Source organism: Coregonus lavaretus (genome assembly GCF_964263955.1).
Source record: "Coregonus lavaretus genome assembly, chromosome: 10".
NCBI lineage: Eukaryota > Metazoa > Chordata > Actinopteri > Salmoniformes > Salmonidae > Coregonus > Coregonus lavaretus.
Genome location: NC_139997.1, coordinates 12,278,274 through 12,295,217, shown reverse-complemented (window position 1 = coordinate 12,295,217; position 16,944 = coordinate 12,278,274). Strand labels below are relative to the sequence as shown.

At 41.7% G+C, this 16,944-nt stretch overlaps 1 protein-coding gene across 4 annotated transcripts in view; it reads left to right on the top strand.

The window, feature by feature from the left end:
- The first annotated feature begins 1,361 nt into the window (after positions 1–1,361).
- Positions 1,362–16,944, top strand: part of LOC311136067 (tyrosine-protein kinase Fer-like) — a 41,634-nt gene continuing 26,051 nt past the window's right edge. For 2 of the 4 annotated variants that reach the window (XM_084170135.1, XM_084170132.1), the window contains exons 1-9: positions 1,362–1,454; positions 9,284–9,591; positions 11,469–11,642; positions 11,897–11,996; positions 12,250–12,433; positions 13,246–13,383; positions 13,496–13,615; positions 13,826–13,948; positions 14,974–15,163. In XM_084170135.1, the coding sequence (XP_084026261.1) occupies positions 9,382–9,591; positions 11,469–11,642; positions 11,897–11,996; positions 12,250–12,433; positions 13,246–13,383; positions 13,496–13,615; positions 13,826–13,948; positions 14,974–15,163 (1,239 nt within the window). In that variant the 5' untranslated portion in view covers positions 1,362–1,454; positions 9,284–9,381. Of the gene's footprint in view, positions 1,455–6,047; positions 6,114–7,287; positions 7,376–9,283; positions 9,592–11,468; positions 11,643–11,896; positions 11,997–12,249; positions 12,434–13,245; positions 13,384–13,495; positions 13,616–13,825; positions 13,949–14,973; positions 15,164–16,944 lie in introns of those variants that run through there. The other 2 variants (XM_084170133.1, XM_084170134.1) reach the window with 2 other exon arrangements.

The window sequence follows — 16,944 nt, the reverse complement described above, 5'->3', positions numbered from 1 at the left end:
GCTGTGCCGTGTACAATGGAACCAATGAAATAGTCCCAAAAGTGCAAACTCCAATGTAAATAATAATAATAATAATAATAATAATAATAATACTACTACTAATAATAATAATAATAATAATATGCCATTTAGCAGACGCTTTTATCCAAAGCGACTTAAAGTCATGCGTGCTTAAATTTTTACGTATGGGTGGTCCCGGGGATCGAACCCACGTAAATCAAGCACACCTCAAATGTTTTGAATAATATCTGATATTAAGAGCAAATAGACTTGGGGTGGTGTAACATAAAGACAGACTCATGGAGTAATGTTTTCAAAACTTCTCACCTCAGGGCCTTGCCACCTTTGTCATTGTCACAGGCTCTGACGATCGATCACCTTGCCAGAAAACGTGGAAAGGATCAATACCATACAACAATATGAGTTAGGAAATCCTTTGGTGGATGCTCTGCTCAACATAAGAAATGGTTGTTCAAAGTTGAGATCAGACTGAGAGAAAGAAAAAAAAACGTTACATATATATGGTCCCAGTCCCAACCCAGTTTGGGAACCCTTGGGGACTTATTTATAGTGTATGTAGAGTATGAGACTTTAGTCGACTTTAGTCTCATACAGTATGAACAATGGATGCACTCACTAAAACTGTAAGTCGCTCTGGATAAGAGCGTCTGCTAAATGACTAAAATGTAAATGTAAATACAACTGATAGTGGTAACATAAGGCTATTAGTTATAATTGATAAGAAACTTGTAACTGATAAGACCCTCACACCAAGTAATAGGTTGAAACTCTTAGTTTGTTCCTTATCAATTATGATTGATAAGAATTCATTACAGTAGGCCCCCCTACTGTACATTTTAGTCATTTAGCAGACTATCTTATCCAGAGCGATTTACAGGAGCAATTCGGGTTACGTTTCTTGCTCATGGACACATCGCCAGATTTTTCACCTAGTCAGTTCAGGGATTCGAACCAGCGACCTTTCGGTTACTGGCCCAACGCCATTAACCGCTAGGCTACCTGTACAAATGCCTCCATACAATTTTGTCATAAACTCTGCGAGTGGACTGTAGCCTATTGAATAGCTATTGATATGTTTGTTTTCTCACCCCAAAAACACAAGAAGTCATAGGAGTGGGGAGGAGAGAGGGGCACATATGGAGCACAGTGAAGCTGTATACCGTAAGATTTGTGAGTGTGTGATGTGATGGACGTTGGGGCTTGCATGGATATCAACATCAGAGCTGTGTAATTTAACAATTTATATCTCTTTCTAAAACGCACAGTATTTTACAGACACACGTCATAACCCTATGCTAGACCAGACCCGTACAGAGCCAGAGCGGAAACCCCTCCCGAATCCCAGCTCCGGCAGCCGAGCAAAAGAAAAGAGGAATACCAAGAAATCAGGAAACAAGGAGAAATAACAGGAGAAAAGAAACTATCATAATAAAGTGAGTGCAATCTGTCATTGATTGTATCAACTGTCTATTTGAATGGGATAATGTAGATTTGATAGCTATTTGCTAGAGAACAAACACTTTAGAGCAATGGTTTAGGATTTCTTTCCTGAAAAAAAAAAAAACGTCCAGACACCCGACATTAGCAGTAATAGCTAACTTTACCTAGCGGGTTAGCCAGCAAGGTAATAGCTAATAAAAACACGGATACATACATTTTCCATGCTATTGTTATAGGAACCTTTTATAATATTGCAGACACAATTGATTAAACTTTTGTTGTCACATAGTTAACTGTTTTCCACCCTAAACAGTTTACAATGGCGCTGTCAATATGGGTAATGATAGCTAGCTAGCACGCTAACTGCTAATGTTAAGATAGTTTGCTAGTTAGTTAGCTTGACAATGTGAATCAGATTATGTTCAGATATTTAGCTAGTTAGCCTACTCTTGCTAGCTAGCTACTGGACTGTGTTTGGTAAGAAGAGGCACAGCTACACTAGGAGCTTTGGTGGATGTTCTGTTCTAATGCCTTTGCTGCATAAAAACGTTCCTTGGGATGGAAACATGTAGGCAGCCCTTGCTGTGTGTTTAATAGCCATTTTAGGTGAAAGTGCAAATTATGTTGTCAGCTTTCAAACAGCTCATTGTTATTGTATTCCAGAAATGGTTTTGACATCTATGACAACTTGTTGACATTATAGCCAGTATTATTGAGAAACAGTTCAATGCTGTGCTGTAAAGTACTGTATTATGGATTGCCACGAAATGGGCGGATGAAACGGATGCAGCTACTACAAACCTTATCACAACCAGCCAACTTGACTTTACAAAACCCCTTGTCACACTCAGCCAGCTGTGTCCAATATTCTCTCTCCCATCATAGCTAACATATTGCATTTTTCTAACAAATAGCCTAGCCTAACAGTGTTTGCATACGCTTACCACCTACATTAAGCTACAAACATAGGCTAGATATGAAATAAAGTCTAGAAAATAATGTATCATCAGGTGGAGTCAGGACACTGTTTATGTCTGTCAGCCTTGTAGTCCATGACCTTTTCATGCCACAGCAGTGAGCCGAATGAGGAGGACATTCCTTTGCTAGACTGCTCACTCAGATGGGGTATTCAAGCAGCAGTACCACCACAGAGCCTGTTCTGTAGCGCACAGCAAATCCTTGTTGACCATAGCTAACTCCCACTGATGGTCTCCTCCGCCAGCCCACCACCCACCCACCCACCCTAATTGTGTTATTGCTGGTGAGAGAAAGGATTATAACAACATCACGTTAAGAAGACATTTCACTGTCATACTCCTGTGTACAACTTCAACCACACTGTTTGACTCATAATTTGTGGCACACTTTAGAGAGGAAGGAGACCCAGATGTGAAGAACGGCATTGTGGCCCATTGCCACCAATTTACTGTAACTCAGTTCCAAGCTGCATTAAATCATTCAAATAGTCCTGGGGCTGCACCTCACTCCTCCCTTATTTAGGTTCTAGCTTTGTCCTAAAACTCTTTCAATAGAAACTCAACTATGGTTTTGATTGTTTTCACAGCTTCATTTTTTACTACAAATAATCATTTTGAAATTGAGATAGCTGTTCATCTTTATCATTGACTTATTGTTTGAGAAGTTTTCCACAGCTGTGGGCTTATAAAATGTAGGCTACTGGCTGAATTTCTTTATTGTACCCAAGGTTGGTTGTTGTGTCACGATAAACTGTCAGGTCAAAGCAGTGTTTTTCATTAGCGTCGGCTAATCAGCTGGTTAGACTCATTTTCAACCGGATACATTTTCCACTTAATATTAAAGCTGCAATATGTAACTTTTTGGGCAACCCGACCAAATTCACATAGAAATGTGAGTTATAGATCTGTCATTCTCGTTGAAAGCAAGTCTAAAAGAATTGGTAGATCTGTTCTATGTATGCTATTTCTATGCTTCCCGTTCTTTAGTTTAGTTTTTGCATCTTTTACTTTTGGTTTTCTACACCAGCTGAAAATACAATATTTTTGGTTATTGAAAATATATTTAACAGCGGTTTAGATGGTACAATGACGCTCTACATTGTACATTGTTCGTTTTTGTCACATAAACTGATATTAGGTGAACTATTTGAATTTTAGCAACCAGGAAATTGCGGAGCAATTTCAGCATATTGCACCTTTAACTAGGCAACTTTTGATTTAAAAGTTTCAATTCGCTAGTCCCTCGAGCCCTCTCCCGCTAGAATGAACGATATGCATCTTCTAGCAATCTATTGATAGAATAGGCGCCTGTCAGTTACAAAGCAAGCGATGACAGGGGAACGCAGCAGAGAGGAAGAGATGAAGCGAGAGGTTTCATTCTCGCCAAAATCTGCCCAATGCGTTTCTATGGATTTATTTTGAACCAAAGCTTGTCGCCTACCTTCCCGCCTTTGGGACAATGACTCCCATTGTTAGGGCGGAGACATGAGCATTTTGTCATTATATACATATCTCTGGTTGCAGTTGAATTTCTTTACACGGAGGAGGGAGAGAAAGCATGATGCTTGTGAATTTGCATGTCCCATGTAATGTAAGTGTTAAAGATGAGTCGAAATCTACGACTTAGCCTAATTATTGTTTTCTGACACATTCATTTATTTTTTGCGTGTTTCACATAGCCAGCCACGCGGAGTCGTGGCGCATAGTAGGCTGTTTACTGTGCGTTGATTGACAACTGAACAGCAAGTGTTGATTAGTTTATAAAAGGGGTCGAACTGACTGAATAAAGTCGATACCCTATATCCCTTTGCCATTCATAAATCATGCAATGTGATTATATGTCTATGGTATCGCATCGGAACAAGTAAACCAAAGGATTTCTTAGGTTTACTTTCCTAGAATGCCAAACAGTGACGCTTAAATGAATGACTCTCGTCAGTCTGTCAGTGTAGCCTACCGAATCGCATCCGTGAGAGAGTTGTTCGTTTGGGTCCCTAATTTGCATAGGCTACTGGTAGGCTTTTTGGCGATTATCTGCAGATAAATTATGAAAACATTCGATGAAGATGGTGAATCATCACTGCAGGAACAGTAGGTAGTTGAGAGCCTCATTCTGATCCAAATATGACATTTAGGGCCCTCATGAAATCCAGGCATTAAAACGGAATTCAACAATATTCAAACATGTATTGAAAATTGAATATTTTGCCCAAGTTTATCATAAGACATGAACAGAATGCCTCAGTGATTCGTATTTCCTGCAACTTTCTGAAGAAGCAACGAGAATGCCCCTGTGTGTGTGTGTATGTGGTGCACACGTCTACCACTTTGTAGCCATTAGCTATGATGCTAATGAAAACAGTCTTCTGGTAGATGGAAAGGCTTTCCCAAAAACCTTCTCAATTAAATGTTAACTACAAAGTAGCCTATGCTTACCTGGCAGAATGATATCATTATTATTTTCATCAATACAGGGGGTATTTGTTTTGCAAACTCTACCATCACATGTGCACTACAAAAACACTGCTAGACAACAGCCTCTTGCTAGTTGCACACTTGAATTAAAGGGTAATTTACACCCCAAAATGTAAATGTATCTGAATTTTCCCAGACCTCAAAACTGGTCTCCTGATGTGGTTTAAGCATCTTTTATCCAAGATGGCGTAGGTTTCCTGCAACCCGCCTCACTCAATGTGGAACGGATTCTATTATTTACTCACCTTTTATCTAGAATCTCCAGTTGAAACTAGCTAGCCAGCTAACTAGCTACTTGCTATTAGCCACCGTTAGCGGTTTTCACCCAGAACATCGGATTTTCTGCCGGAATAACTGAATCACTGGACCTTAACACCGGATCGCAACTAGTGACACCAGACAGTGACACCAGCAAAGCACCCCCACAACATAACACCTCCTCCTCCATGCTTTACGGTGGGAAATACACATGCGGAGATCATCTGTTCACCAACACCGCATCTCACAAAGACACGGCCGTTGCACCCAAAACTCCAATTTGGACTCCAGACCAAAGAACAAATTTCCACCGGTCTAATGTCCATTGCTCGTGTTTCTTGGCCCAAGCAAGTCTCTTCTTATTGGTGTCCTTTAGTAGTGGTTTCTTTGCAGAAATTCGACCGTGATTCACACAGTCTCCTCTGAACAGTTGATGTTGAGATGTGTCTGTTACTTGAACTCTGAAGCATTTATTTGGGCTGCAATTTCTGAGGCTGGTAACTCTAATGAACTTATCCTCTGCAGCAGAGGTAACTCTGGGTCTTCCATTCCTGTGGCGGTCCTCATGAGAGCCAGTTTCATCATAGCGCTTGATGGTTTTTGCGACTGCACTTGAAGAAACTTTAAAAGTTATTGAAATGTTCCGGATTGACTGACCTTCATGTCTTAAAGTAATGATGGACTGTCATTTCTCTTTGTTTATTTGAGCTGTTCTTGCCATAATATGGACTTGGTCTTTTACCAAATAGGGCTATCTTCTGTATACCCCCCTACCTTGTCACAACACAACTGATTGTCTCAAACGTATTAAGAAGGAAAGAAATTCCACAAATTAACTTTTAAGAAAGCACACCTGTTAATTGAAATGCATTCCAGGTGACTACCTCATGAAGCTGGTTGAGAGAATGCCAAGAGTGTGCAAAGCTGTCATCAAGGCAAAGGGTGGGTATTTGAAGAATCTCAAATATAACATACATTTTGATTTGTTTAACACTTTTTTTTGGTTACTACATGATTCCATATGTGTTATTTCATAGTTTTGATGTCTTCACTATTATTCTACAATGTAGAAAATAGTAAAAAAATAAAGAACAACCCTGACCGATAGTGTATATATTTGTTTTTTTTGTTGGTAAAATAAATAAAATACAATTATTGGACATAAGACTGTAAAAACACCAGGAAAGTTGCTCCAAGTGATTCTAATTTTGGAAATCTGGTCCCAAGTATTCCCACACATAACAGAGAGACGTGATCACATACAAATGTAAGCTAGGTTTGAAATGATTATGTTTTAGTCAAATATTATATCTGTTTGGGCTTCTTGCGACCAATTTGCAGTCAACATATTATCTGTAATTATGTTCCGCGAGCAATGACAACCACAATCTCAGATTGTTCTGAAATTGTTTCTGTAGTTAGAAACAGATAAGATAAGCATTCCTGCAACTTTATTTTGTTAAAATAAAATGTGATCTCTGAGAAATTAAGCTAATTGAAACCCAACAACTTCAATGACTAATTTCTCTGAACAGGGGAAATACATTACATAGGATGAAGAAACAATACTCCAAACCGCAGCTCCATACATAGAGAACTGATACTATATACTTGTTGTTCAGGTGGGATTGGTGTGGGGGGGTCCGTGGATGGCTTTTGACCACTTCTTTCCTCATTGTTAGAAAAAAGTTTAGTCCAAATCGGATGTTAGGTACTACAATTCTTGAATATTATATGAATCCTATAAATTAAAAGGGCCAAATGGGTGCAATCAATTAGCTTAATTTGTCAGAGAGCAAATTATATTTCAACAAAATAATGTTGCAGGAATGCTAATCTGATCTGTTTCTAACTACATAAACGGTTTCAGAACAATCAGAGATGGTGGGTGTCGAAATCCTATTTCTTGTGCTTTTTGAAGTGCAACGACCCACTATCCAGTTTTTCATTTTTGTCATATAGGCCTAGCCTAAGATGTTTGAGAATAGGTAGCTGCCCCTCCAAAGCATTTTCGTATTGTAGGGTACTCAATGCGTCTCATGGCTTGAATAGGCCTACATCTTTCTGCATTAAACCTACTTTGTGGTTTCCTTTCAGCCTTTTTCTCATGATGCTTGTTGGTGGCTGTTACATAGGTCACTGATCACTTGAACACTAGTCTAGTGTGCTACTGAAGATGCTCCCTCTATCTTATCTGACTTAAGGTAGGTGTTCTAGAAAATGCTCTTTGTTGAGTAAAATGTGTAGTGTTGCCTTTGGCTACAAGTAAGTGTTCAAAGCCACCATTAAAGGGAGTGTTAACTGTTCACAGTAATGTGAGGGACAGATTATCAAGTTTCACAAAAATGCATGGTTATTGTTACAGTAAACTTTTAGTAGCCTACTGTGTCAGTTTATAGGGTTTGTTATCATTGTTTATGCTTATTCTTTCAGCTGTGAAAGATTTGCTTCTGATCCAGCTTCTGTAATGGCATGTTGAACTTGCTTAAGCTTGTTTTGGAATAAACCAGAGACATTAGCTATAAACTCAGTATAGTCTCGGTACTAACACTGTACAGTAGAGTCATTTCCCTCAGCTTTGTTGACAGCCTGCGACTCGTGGGTGGTAAAATTACACTTTTTGAATTCCTATGGCATTGCTCACACCATCTTGCCAAGAATGTGCAAGAAAAAGGAATATTTTACTGTGTCAACAAACCTGCCATGTCACTGACACTGCGTCCACTTGATTTTGCACGGACAGCCTAAATACAATTCACATGATCTTCTGTAGTGTTATAAATTTGAGAATGCATGACTAAAAAGGTTTTCTGAATGTGGAGGACGTTTTGTGTTGGCTTAATAGGCTCTATTGTTGTGCTTGTCCTAGAATTCCTGCTATGACCCATTTATGACACAAGTTTGGCTACTTGCCGAATAAGGCTCTTTCAGATGAGGCTGTTCTTGTTTAGGTTATAATACTTTGAATTCCAGCCGCTCCATTCTCATAAGGGTTTCTCTTAAGAGTTTTCACATATTAGATCAAGGCAGACTACTTGAAGACGTTCCCTTCTAAATAGGCTAGTCTACTGTGGGGATGGCATGTGTGATCTGACTGGGATATGCACAACAACATTCCCAATAGAAAGGCACATTTTTCTAGTCTCTGGTGCGCTTGGTGCATCTTTGACAAATTGTGTTGGCCCGACTATTTAACTTCCAAAACTGGTAGTTCAAGTTTGAAGATGTTCTTGGTAGCCTACTTTATTTATCAGCACTCTCTTGTGAGACACTGGAGAACTTAAAAGTATTCAGTGTGAGACAATGGAGCAGAACAGAAGGCATCTGACTTGGAGATAATAAGCTTTTTTTCCCCTGAGGTTTAAAGGCAGATTAAATAGGCTGTCTAGTAGTACCAGAGGTAGAGTGATTGTCTGTCTGTTTATAATCTGCCTCATCTCTAAAGGTTTACGCCATTATCTCACGTTAGATAGACTAGCCCACATCCTGTTGTTGTAGCTACAGTTTTAAACAATGGTTTCTGGTCTCTATTTACTTTGTTTCAATGTCTTAGTGTGGTAGTCCTAGAAATAGTTACCTGAGAGCAGAGATGAGGGATGGTGAGGTTAGGTAGCCTATTTGTTACCATTTTGTTTTGGGCGGTTGTTCACTGTTCACCCACCCACTTCCTAAGCTAAGCTGGTCTCCCTCCTCTTCCTCCAGAGTCTTTATTTCAGAAAACTCTGCCTCTTGCATCAGATGGTTGTTGCGGTCTATAAAGGGTTAGGCTAATCAAAGGAGTACCTTTTATTTAGGGTAATTCATAGAAAACTTTCCACCAACTGTCTGCAACTAGTGACTAACCAACATTCAACAAGCAGTTTGCCTTTGTCGACCAGGACAGGTGCTATCAATTTGCTGTAATTTGTGCAGAATGTTTAACACATTTACTATAGTTTCTGTATGTGCCTTACAGGAGGTTGGTGGCAGCTTAAATGGGGAGGACCGCCTCGTGGTAATGGCTGGAGTGGAATAAGTGGAATGATGCCATTCCATTGACTCCGTTCCAGACATTATTATGAGCCGTCCTCCCCTCTGCAGCCTCCACTGATGTGCCTCAATCCTCCTTCCAGGAAATATGCAGAACTGAGGGTGACTCTCCATCCTCCCGGCCCGGCGAAGTGTGAGACTAAACAGCGTGCCTTGAGGAAAAGGGAAGGGAAGAGGGACGATGGGGTTCGGACGGGACCTGGGGAACTCCCACGACGGGCTGTTGAAGCTGCAGGACTGGGAGCTGAAGCTGCTGGAGACAGTGAAGCGCTTCATGACGCTACGGGTGAAGAGCGACAAGGAGTACGCCTCACTCCTCCTCAACATCAGCCAGCAGGTGGACAAGCACGACAACTCCTCCCAGATGGACTACATCAGCAACGTCTCCAAGGTAAATACAAACACATATCAATTCAGAAATATACAGTGGGGAAAAAAAGTATTTAGTCAGCCACCAATTGTGCAAGTTCTCCCACTTAAAAAGATGAGAGAGGCCTGTAATTTTCATCATAGGTACACGTCAACTATGACAGACACATTTAGAAAACAAAATCCAGAAAATCACATTGTAGGATTTTTTATGAATTTATTTGCAAATTATGGTGGAAAATAAGTATTTGGTCACCTACAAACAAGCAAGATTTCTGGCTCTCACAGACCTGTAACTTCTTCTTTAAGAGGCTCCTCTGTCCTCCACTCGTTACCTGTATTAATGGCACCTGTTTGAACTTGTTATCAGTATAAAAGACACCTGTCCACAACCTCAAACAGTCACACTCCAAACTCCACTATGGCCAAGACCAAAGAGCTGTCAAAGGACACCAGAAACAAAATTGTAGACCTGCAACAGGCTGGGAAGACTGAATCTGCAATAGGTAAGCAGCTTGGTTTGAAGAAATCAACTGTGGGAGCAATTATTAGGAAATGGAAGACATACAAGACCACTGATAATCTCCCTCGATCTGAGGCTCCACGCAAGATCTCACCCTGTGGGGTCAAAATGATCACAAGAACGGTGAGCAAAAATCCCAGAACCACACAGGGGGACCTAGTGAATGACCTGCAGAGAGCTGGGACCAAAGTAACAAAGCCTACCATCAGTAACACACTACGCCGCCAGGGACTCAAATCCTGCTGCGCCAGACGTGTCCCCCTGCTTAAGCCAGTACATGTCCAGGCCCGTCTGAAGTGTGCTAGAGTGCATTTGGATGATCCAGAAGAGGATTGGGAGAATGTCATATGGTCAGATGAAACCAAAATAGAACTTTTTGGTAAAAACTCAACTCGTCTTGTTTGGAGGACAAAGAATGCTGAGTTGCATCCAAAGAACACCATACCTACTGTGAAGCATGGGGGTGGAAACATCATGCTTTGGGGCTGTTTTTCTGCAAAGGGACCAGGACGACTGATCCGTGTAAAGGAAAGAATGAATGGGGCCATGTATCGTGAATTTTTAAGTGAAAACCTCCTTCCATCAGCAAGGGCATTGAAGATGAAACGTGGCTGGGTCTTTCAGCATGACAATGATCCCAAACACACCGCCCGGGCAACGAAGGAGTGGCTTCGTAAGAAGCATTTCAAGGTCCTGGAATGGCCTAGCCAGTCTCCAGATCTCAACCCCATAGAAAATCTTTGGAGGGAGTTGAAAGTCTGTGTTGCCCAGCGACAGCCCCAAAACATCACTGCTCTAGAGGAGATCTGCATGGAGGAATGGGCCAAAATTGGGCCAGCAACAGTGTGTGAAAACCTTGTGAAGACTTACAGAAAACGTTTGACCTGTGTCATTGCCAACAAAGGGTATATAACAACGTATTGAGAAACTTTTGTTATTGACCAAATACTTATTTTCCACCATAATTTGCAAATAAATTCATTAAAAATCCTACAATGTGATTTTCTGGATTCTTTTTTCTCATTTTGTCTGTCATAGTTGACGTGTACCTTTGATGAAAATTACAGGCCTCTCTCATCTTTTTAAGTGGGAGAACTTGCACAATTGGTGGCTGACTAAATACTTTTTTTCCCCACTGTAGATATATTAATGTATGCAGTACAGACACAACAGTGTCTTTAAGGTGAGATAGGAGATAAGAAGATGGTTTGTTGACCCCCTCCCTCCCTCCCTCTTTCCCTCTTTCCCTCCCTCCCTCCCTCCCTCTTTCCCTCCCTCTTTCCCTCCCTCTTTCCCTCCCTCCCTCCCTCCCTCCCTCCCTCCCTCCCTCCCTCCCTCTTCTATCTTTCTCTTTTCTTCCTCTCCCATCTCTCCAGTCTTGGGCCCACATGGTCCAGCAAACGGAACAGTTGAGTAAGATCATGAAGTGTCACGCGGAGGAGCTGAACTCTGGCCCTCTGCACAGACTCACCATGATGATCAAAGACAAGCAGCAGGTCAAGAAGAGCTACCAGAGCATCCACACACAGATCGAGTCCGAGATGAACAAGGTACTGTATACACCCAAACACACTTACACACACATTTAGCGTACTCCTGCTTCAAACATCGTCTTTCCTGTGCATTTACTTTATTTGCAGTTATATGGGGCCTTGTTGACAGGGTGTTTCACAGGTGTGGTCCGAGTGTAAATGAGGTGAACTTCTATTGTTGCTAAGATGCTAATCTTGCTTTTGTTTGATCAGGGCAGGTTTTTTTATTTGACTAGAGGATGTGATGTTGTTTTCGATATGATCTCTCGTAGGTGACAAAAAGTGACCTAGAAAAGTTAAAAGGCACCTACAGACAATTAACGAAGGATGCCCACAGTGCCAAAGAAAAGTACAGAGACGCAATGGTGAAAGGTAAGAATCTCTCCTGATTATTTACTGAGAAATTCTAGTTTAATGTAATGATTCATAGTAGGGCAGTTTTCCTTGGAGGAAATGCATGAAATCTTATTACAGACCAGCTGAAGTGCATCAATACATGAATCACCAAACCCTACGGAGGGAGATCATATGACCGACATGTCTTGGGAGGAGGATGATGAGGCACAACCATATTAAACCTCCTCCATACAAACCAGCAGTACAGCACTTCTTGGTTTGTTTTCAGGCAAGGAGCCGGAGAAGGCGAGGGAGCGCTACGACAAGGCCACCATGAAGCTCCACAACCTCCACAACCAGTACGTGCTGGCGGTGCGGAGCGCCCAGCTCCACCAGGAGCACTACCACGACACCACGCTGCCCCTCCTCCTCGACTCCCTGCAGAAGATGCAGGAGGAGATGATCAGTGCACTGTGAGTGTGTGGCTCCAGCAGAGATCAACAAGGGATATACTACATAAAGCATCATATTCAAATGGGTTTGAGAATGTTTTGGAGGTTAAAGTAGATGAACAAAAAAAATAAGAGTCTGTGTGTTTACTTTGTCATTTGCTTCGTTAAGTCTCAACCCTTAGGTTGAAACCTGATGAAGGTCTAAGGGTTGAAACGTTGTTGGTGAACACACTTGGGTGCATATGCCACTGTGTGCAGAGTGTTCCTTTTCTGCAGTGTCCAACCTAGACTTCCAGCAGTAGACTGCAGGTTATGAGTCATCAGATCTGTGATGCCCTAACATGTCAGGCGACGTAAACATTCTTTGGAAATTGTAATACGTAAATGAATAACTATTTGCGAGGGTTCTTCTTGTTGTCGCATGGGATTAGATCCCAGATTAGGCTTAATCCCATAATTTCATAGCTGTCGTGGGATTACTAGGAGGCAGAGGCAACCTCTTTTTCAGAATGTCCCGCTTAAGCTGTGTTTTTAATCACAACGTTTTTTAAATCTCAGATGTTAATAACAGGAGAACAATTCAGAGCACCTCTGCTAAAATGATATTTCTGAACTGAGTGAGAGTGTGATGAGAAACACAATGGGTTTAGAATGACAACGTGTCGATCCCTGGTTTCATAATCCCGCAGAGATGTCCATCTGTGTGATCGTCGAGTCACGCAAATGTGTGTGTGTGTTTTTAAATCTTTAATATACTGAGCAAATTCTTACCTCAATATTAACCTTGTTTTATGATTTTTGTTATGATTTTCTGACTGTTGCGACATTTTCAGGAAGGGGATTTTGGAAGAATACAGTGAAATCACCAGTCTCTTAACTGATGAAATCGTGAAGGTCCACAAAGAAATCCACACCTCCATCGACCAAATTGACCCTGTGTCAGAGTATGAACACTTCATTGAGGTTCACAAGTAGGTTTTTAGTTTAAGGCCTTTGAAATGTGGCCTTTTATGCTTCACTAACAGTACTTTATTCCCATTTAAATGTCTAATTTTGGTTAACATGAAGTATAATCTTCTTCAGGTCTCCAGAAACCAAAGAACCGAATGTAGAATTTGACGTTTCACTGTTGGAGGAAACAGAGAATCTTCAAGCAAATGAGATCCTATGGAACAATTTGACTGCAGACAGTTTACAAGCGATGTGAGTAGAACATGTATGACGGGAGGAGGGTATTGCCCTCATTAACCTTGTCTCGTTCTCTGACGTTTTGAAAAGAAGGTGAGAGGAGGGTGCGAGGAATCAAGCAGTACAGCATCTCCGATTGACTAAGGATATAGTGTGTGCCTCTGTTGACTGACTGATTGTGTCAAAGGTCAGATTCACTTTAATCCACTGTATCTCTTTCTGCAGGCTGAAATCCACATCAGATGAGCTGGGCCTCACTCAGCAGAGCCTACGCACCAAGGAGGATCTCATGCAAGATCTAGAGAACAAGCTTGATGAGTCCACCAAAACATGTGAAAAGAAGTCTGAGTACGTTGCTACCATAACAGTACAGCTCTAATGATTCTTACATTCTGCTTGATAAGATTATCTCCCATAGCAGCTAGCATGTTAGTATTCTGTCCACCATTATGAGAAGTCATGTTCAAATGAATTTTATCATGGGGCAAAACTGATATGTTAGATGTTTTCCACAATCTCATGGCTTTCAGTTGTACATGTGCCGTTAAGCAATAACAACAGAGACCATTAGAGACTAGCTTAATAGATTCCAAGTTTGGCGTTGTTTCTAAGAAGCCTGATTGGCCATGATATAACTCTAGGAGCATGAATGATGTGAAGATTCATTGAGGCGGACAGGGTACAATAGACAGAGGTATGTCTGTAGCACAGGGCTCAGCACATATTTCAGGGTCTGCTGGATAATCCCCTATAAGAGACAATGATATTATAAGGGCTTGTTCAGTCATCCCCATGTGAAGTCTCAGCTACAGGTGTGGTTATGTATGAGGACTGGTTGTATGGCCTAGGCTAGTTTTTTTCCTGTCTGAAGTTCTCTTTTTGAAAACATGAATAAAGTCATTTGATTAGGGCAGTTTTCAAGTAGTGAGAAGTTGTTCTTTTTTCTGAAAAATTGTGCCTATAGGTTTTAGCACTTGTGTGGCAAGCAATCACTTTTAAAAATGGACCTCAGCTTCCACAGCAATGTTTGTTGGGTGTTTGACTAAATTGTTTTGAGTGAAATGTCTTCACACCCATTAATCAGAGTACAGAAACAGCTCAGCTGTTAAACTGTAGGCTATATATCCCTCTGGTGGAACGCAAACTAGAAAATAATTTTCCACATCCTCGTTCCGAGAGGTGGATTAAGTAGTAATACTGTTTGATTTCAGACGAGCACCAGAGCGTGACCTCTTTCTCTCTCTCTTTCTCAATCTCTATCTATTCCTATTTTTTCACTCTCACATTCTCTCTCTCCATCTCTCTGCCTCTCTCTCTCCTTGTCTCTCACACCACACTCATTCTCTCTTTCCATCTCTCCTTCACTCAATCAGTGCGGTGCTGCTGCTCAGTCAGAAGCAGTCTTTGGAGGAGCTGAGGCAGACAGTCCAGTTGCTGCGCTGCACAGAGGCCAAGCTGGGCGCCCAGAAGGACCTGCTCGACCACAAGATGCAGGAGAACGAGGGCAAGGAGCCTCCCCCCATGGTCAACTACGAGGACGACGCGCGCTCCGTCAACTCCATGGTGAGTGAGTGGGTGTTGTTGTGGAGTTGACCGTTGTTGGTTTTTGAATAGGAAGGACTTACTTGTCAAGTCAGAATCCAAACTGATAAGTGATGGCATACCATGGGGAAACGGAGCACATCAATGTGGATTCCAGGCTATTACTTCCTTTGTAATCAGAAGGAACGCAGCACTTTCCACTCAGACTGTCCCACTATGAACTCCTCTGTCTCTAACCTTTTCAGAGATACTATACAGTCGTGGTCAAAGGTTTTGAGAATGACACAAGTATTGGTTTTCACAAAGTTCGCTGCTTCAGTGTTATGAGATATTTTTGTCAGATGTTACTATGCTATACTGAAGTATAGTTACAAGCATTCCATAAGTGTCAAAGGCTTTTATTGACAATTACATTAAGTTTATGCAAAGAGTGAATATTTGCAGTGTTGACCCTTCTTTATCAAAACCTCTGCAATCCGCCCTGGCATGCAGTCAATTAACTTCTGGGCCACATCCTGACTGATGGCAGCCCATTCTTGCATAATCAATGGTTGGAGTTTGTCAGAATTTGTGGGTTTTTGTTTGTCCACCCGCCTCTTGAGGATCGACCACAAGTTCTCAATGGGATTAAGGTCTGGGGAGTTTTCTGGCCATGGACCCAACATTTCGATGTTTTGTTCCCCGAGCCACTTAGTTATCACTTTTGCTTTATGGCAAAGTGCTCCATCATGCTGGAAAAGGCATTGGTCGTCACCAAACTGTTCATGGATAGTTGGGAGAAGTTGCTCTCGGAGGATGTGTTGGTACCATTCTTTATTCATGGCTGTGTTCTTAGGCAAAATTGTGAGTGAGCCCACTCCCTTGGCTGAGAAGCAACCCCACACATGAATGGTCTCAGGATGCTTTACTGTTGGCATGACACAGGACTGATGGTAGCGCTCACCTTGTCTTCTCTGGACAAGGTGTTTTCCGGATGCCCCAAACAATCGGAAAGGGGATCCATCAGAGAAAATGACTTTACCCCAGTCCTCAGCAGTCCAATCCCTGTACCTTTTGCAGAATATCAGTCTGTCCCTGATGTTTTTCCTGGAGAGAAGTGGCTTCTTTGCTGCCCTTCTTGACACCAGGCCATCCTCCAAAAGTCTTCACCTCACTGTGCGTGCAGATGCACTCACACCTGCCTGCTGCCATTCCTGAGCAAGCTCTGCACTGGTGGTGCCCCGATCCCGCAGCTGAATCAACTTTAGGAGACGGTCTTGGCACTTGCTGGACTTTCTTGGGCGCCCTGACGCCTTCTTCACAACAATTGAACCTCTCTCCTTGAAGTTCTTGATGATCTGATAAATGGTTGATTTAGGTGCAATCTTACTAGCAAGCAATATCCTTGCCTGTGAAGCCCTTTTTGTGCAAAGCAATAATGACGGCATGTGTTTCCTTGCAAGTAACCATGGTTAACAGAGGAAGAACAATGATTTCAAGCACCACCCTCCTTTTAAAGCTTCCAGTCTGTTATTCTAACTCAATCAGCATGACAGAGTGATCTCCAGCCTTGTCCTCGTCAACACTCTCACGTGTTAACGAGAGAATCACTGACATGATGGCAGCTGGTCCTTTTGTGGCAGGGCTGAAATGCATTGGAAAAGTTTTTTTGGGATTAAGTTCATTTTCATGGCAAAGAGGGACTTTGCAATTAATTGCAATTAATCTGATCACTCTTCATGACATTCTGGAGTATATGCAAATTGCCATCATCAAAACTGAGGCAGCAGACTTTGTGAAAATTAGTATTTGTGTCATTCTCA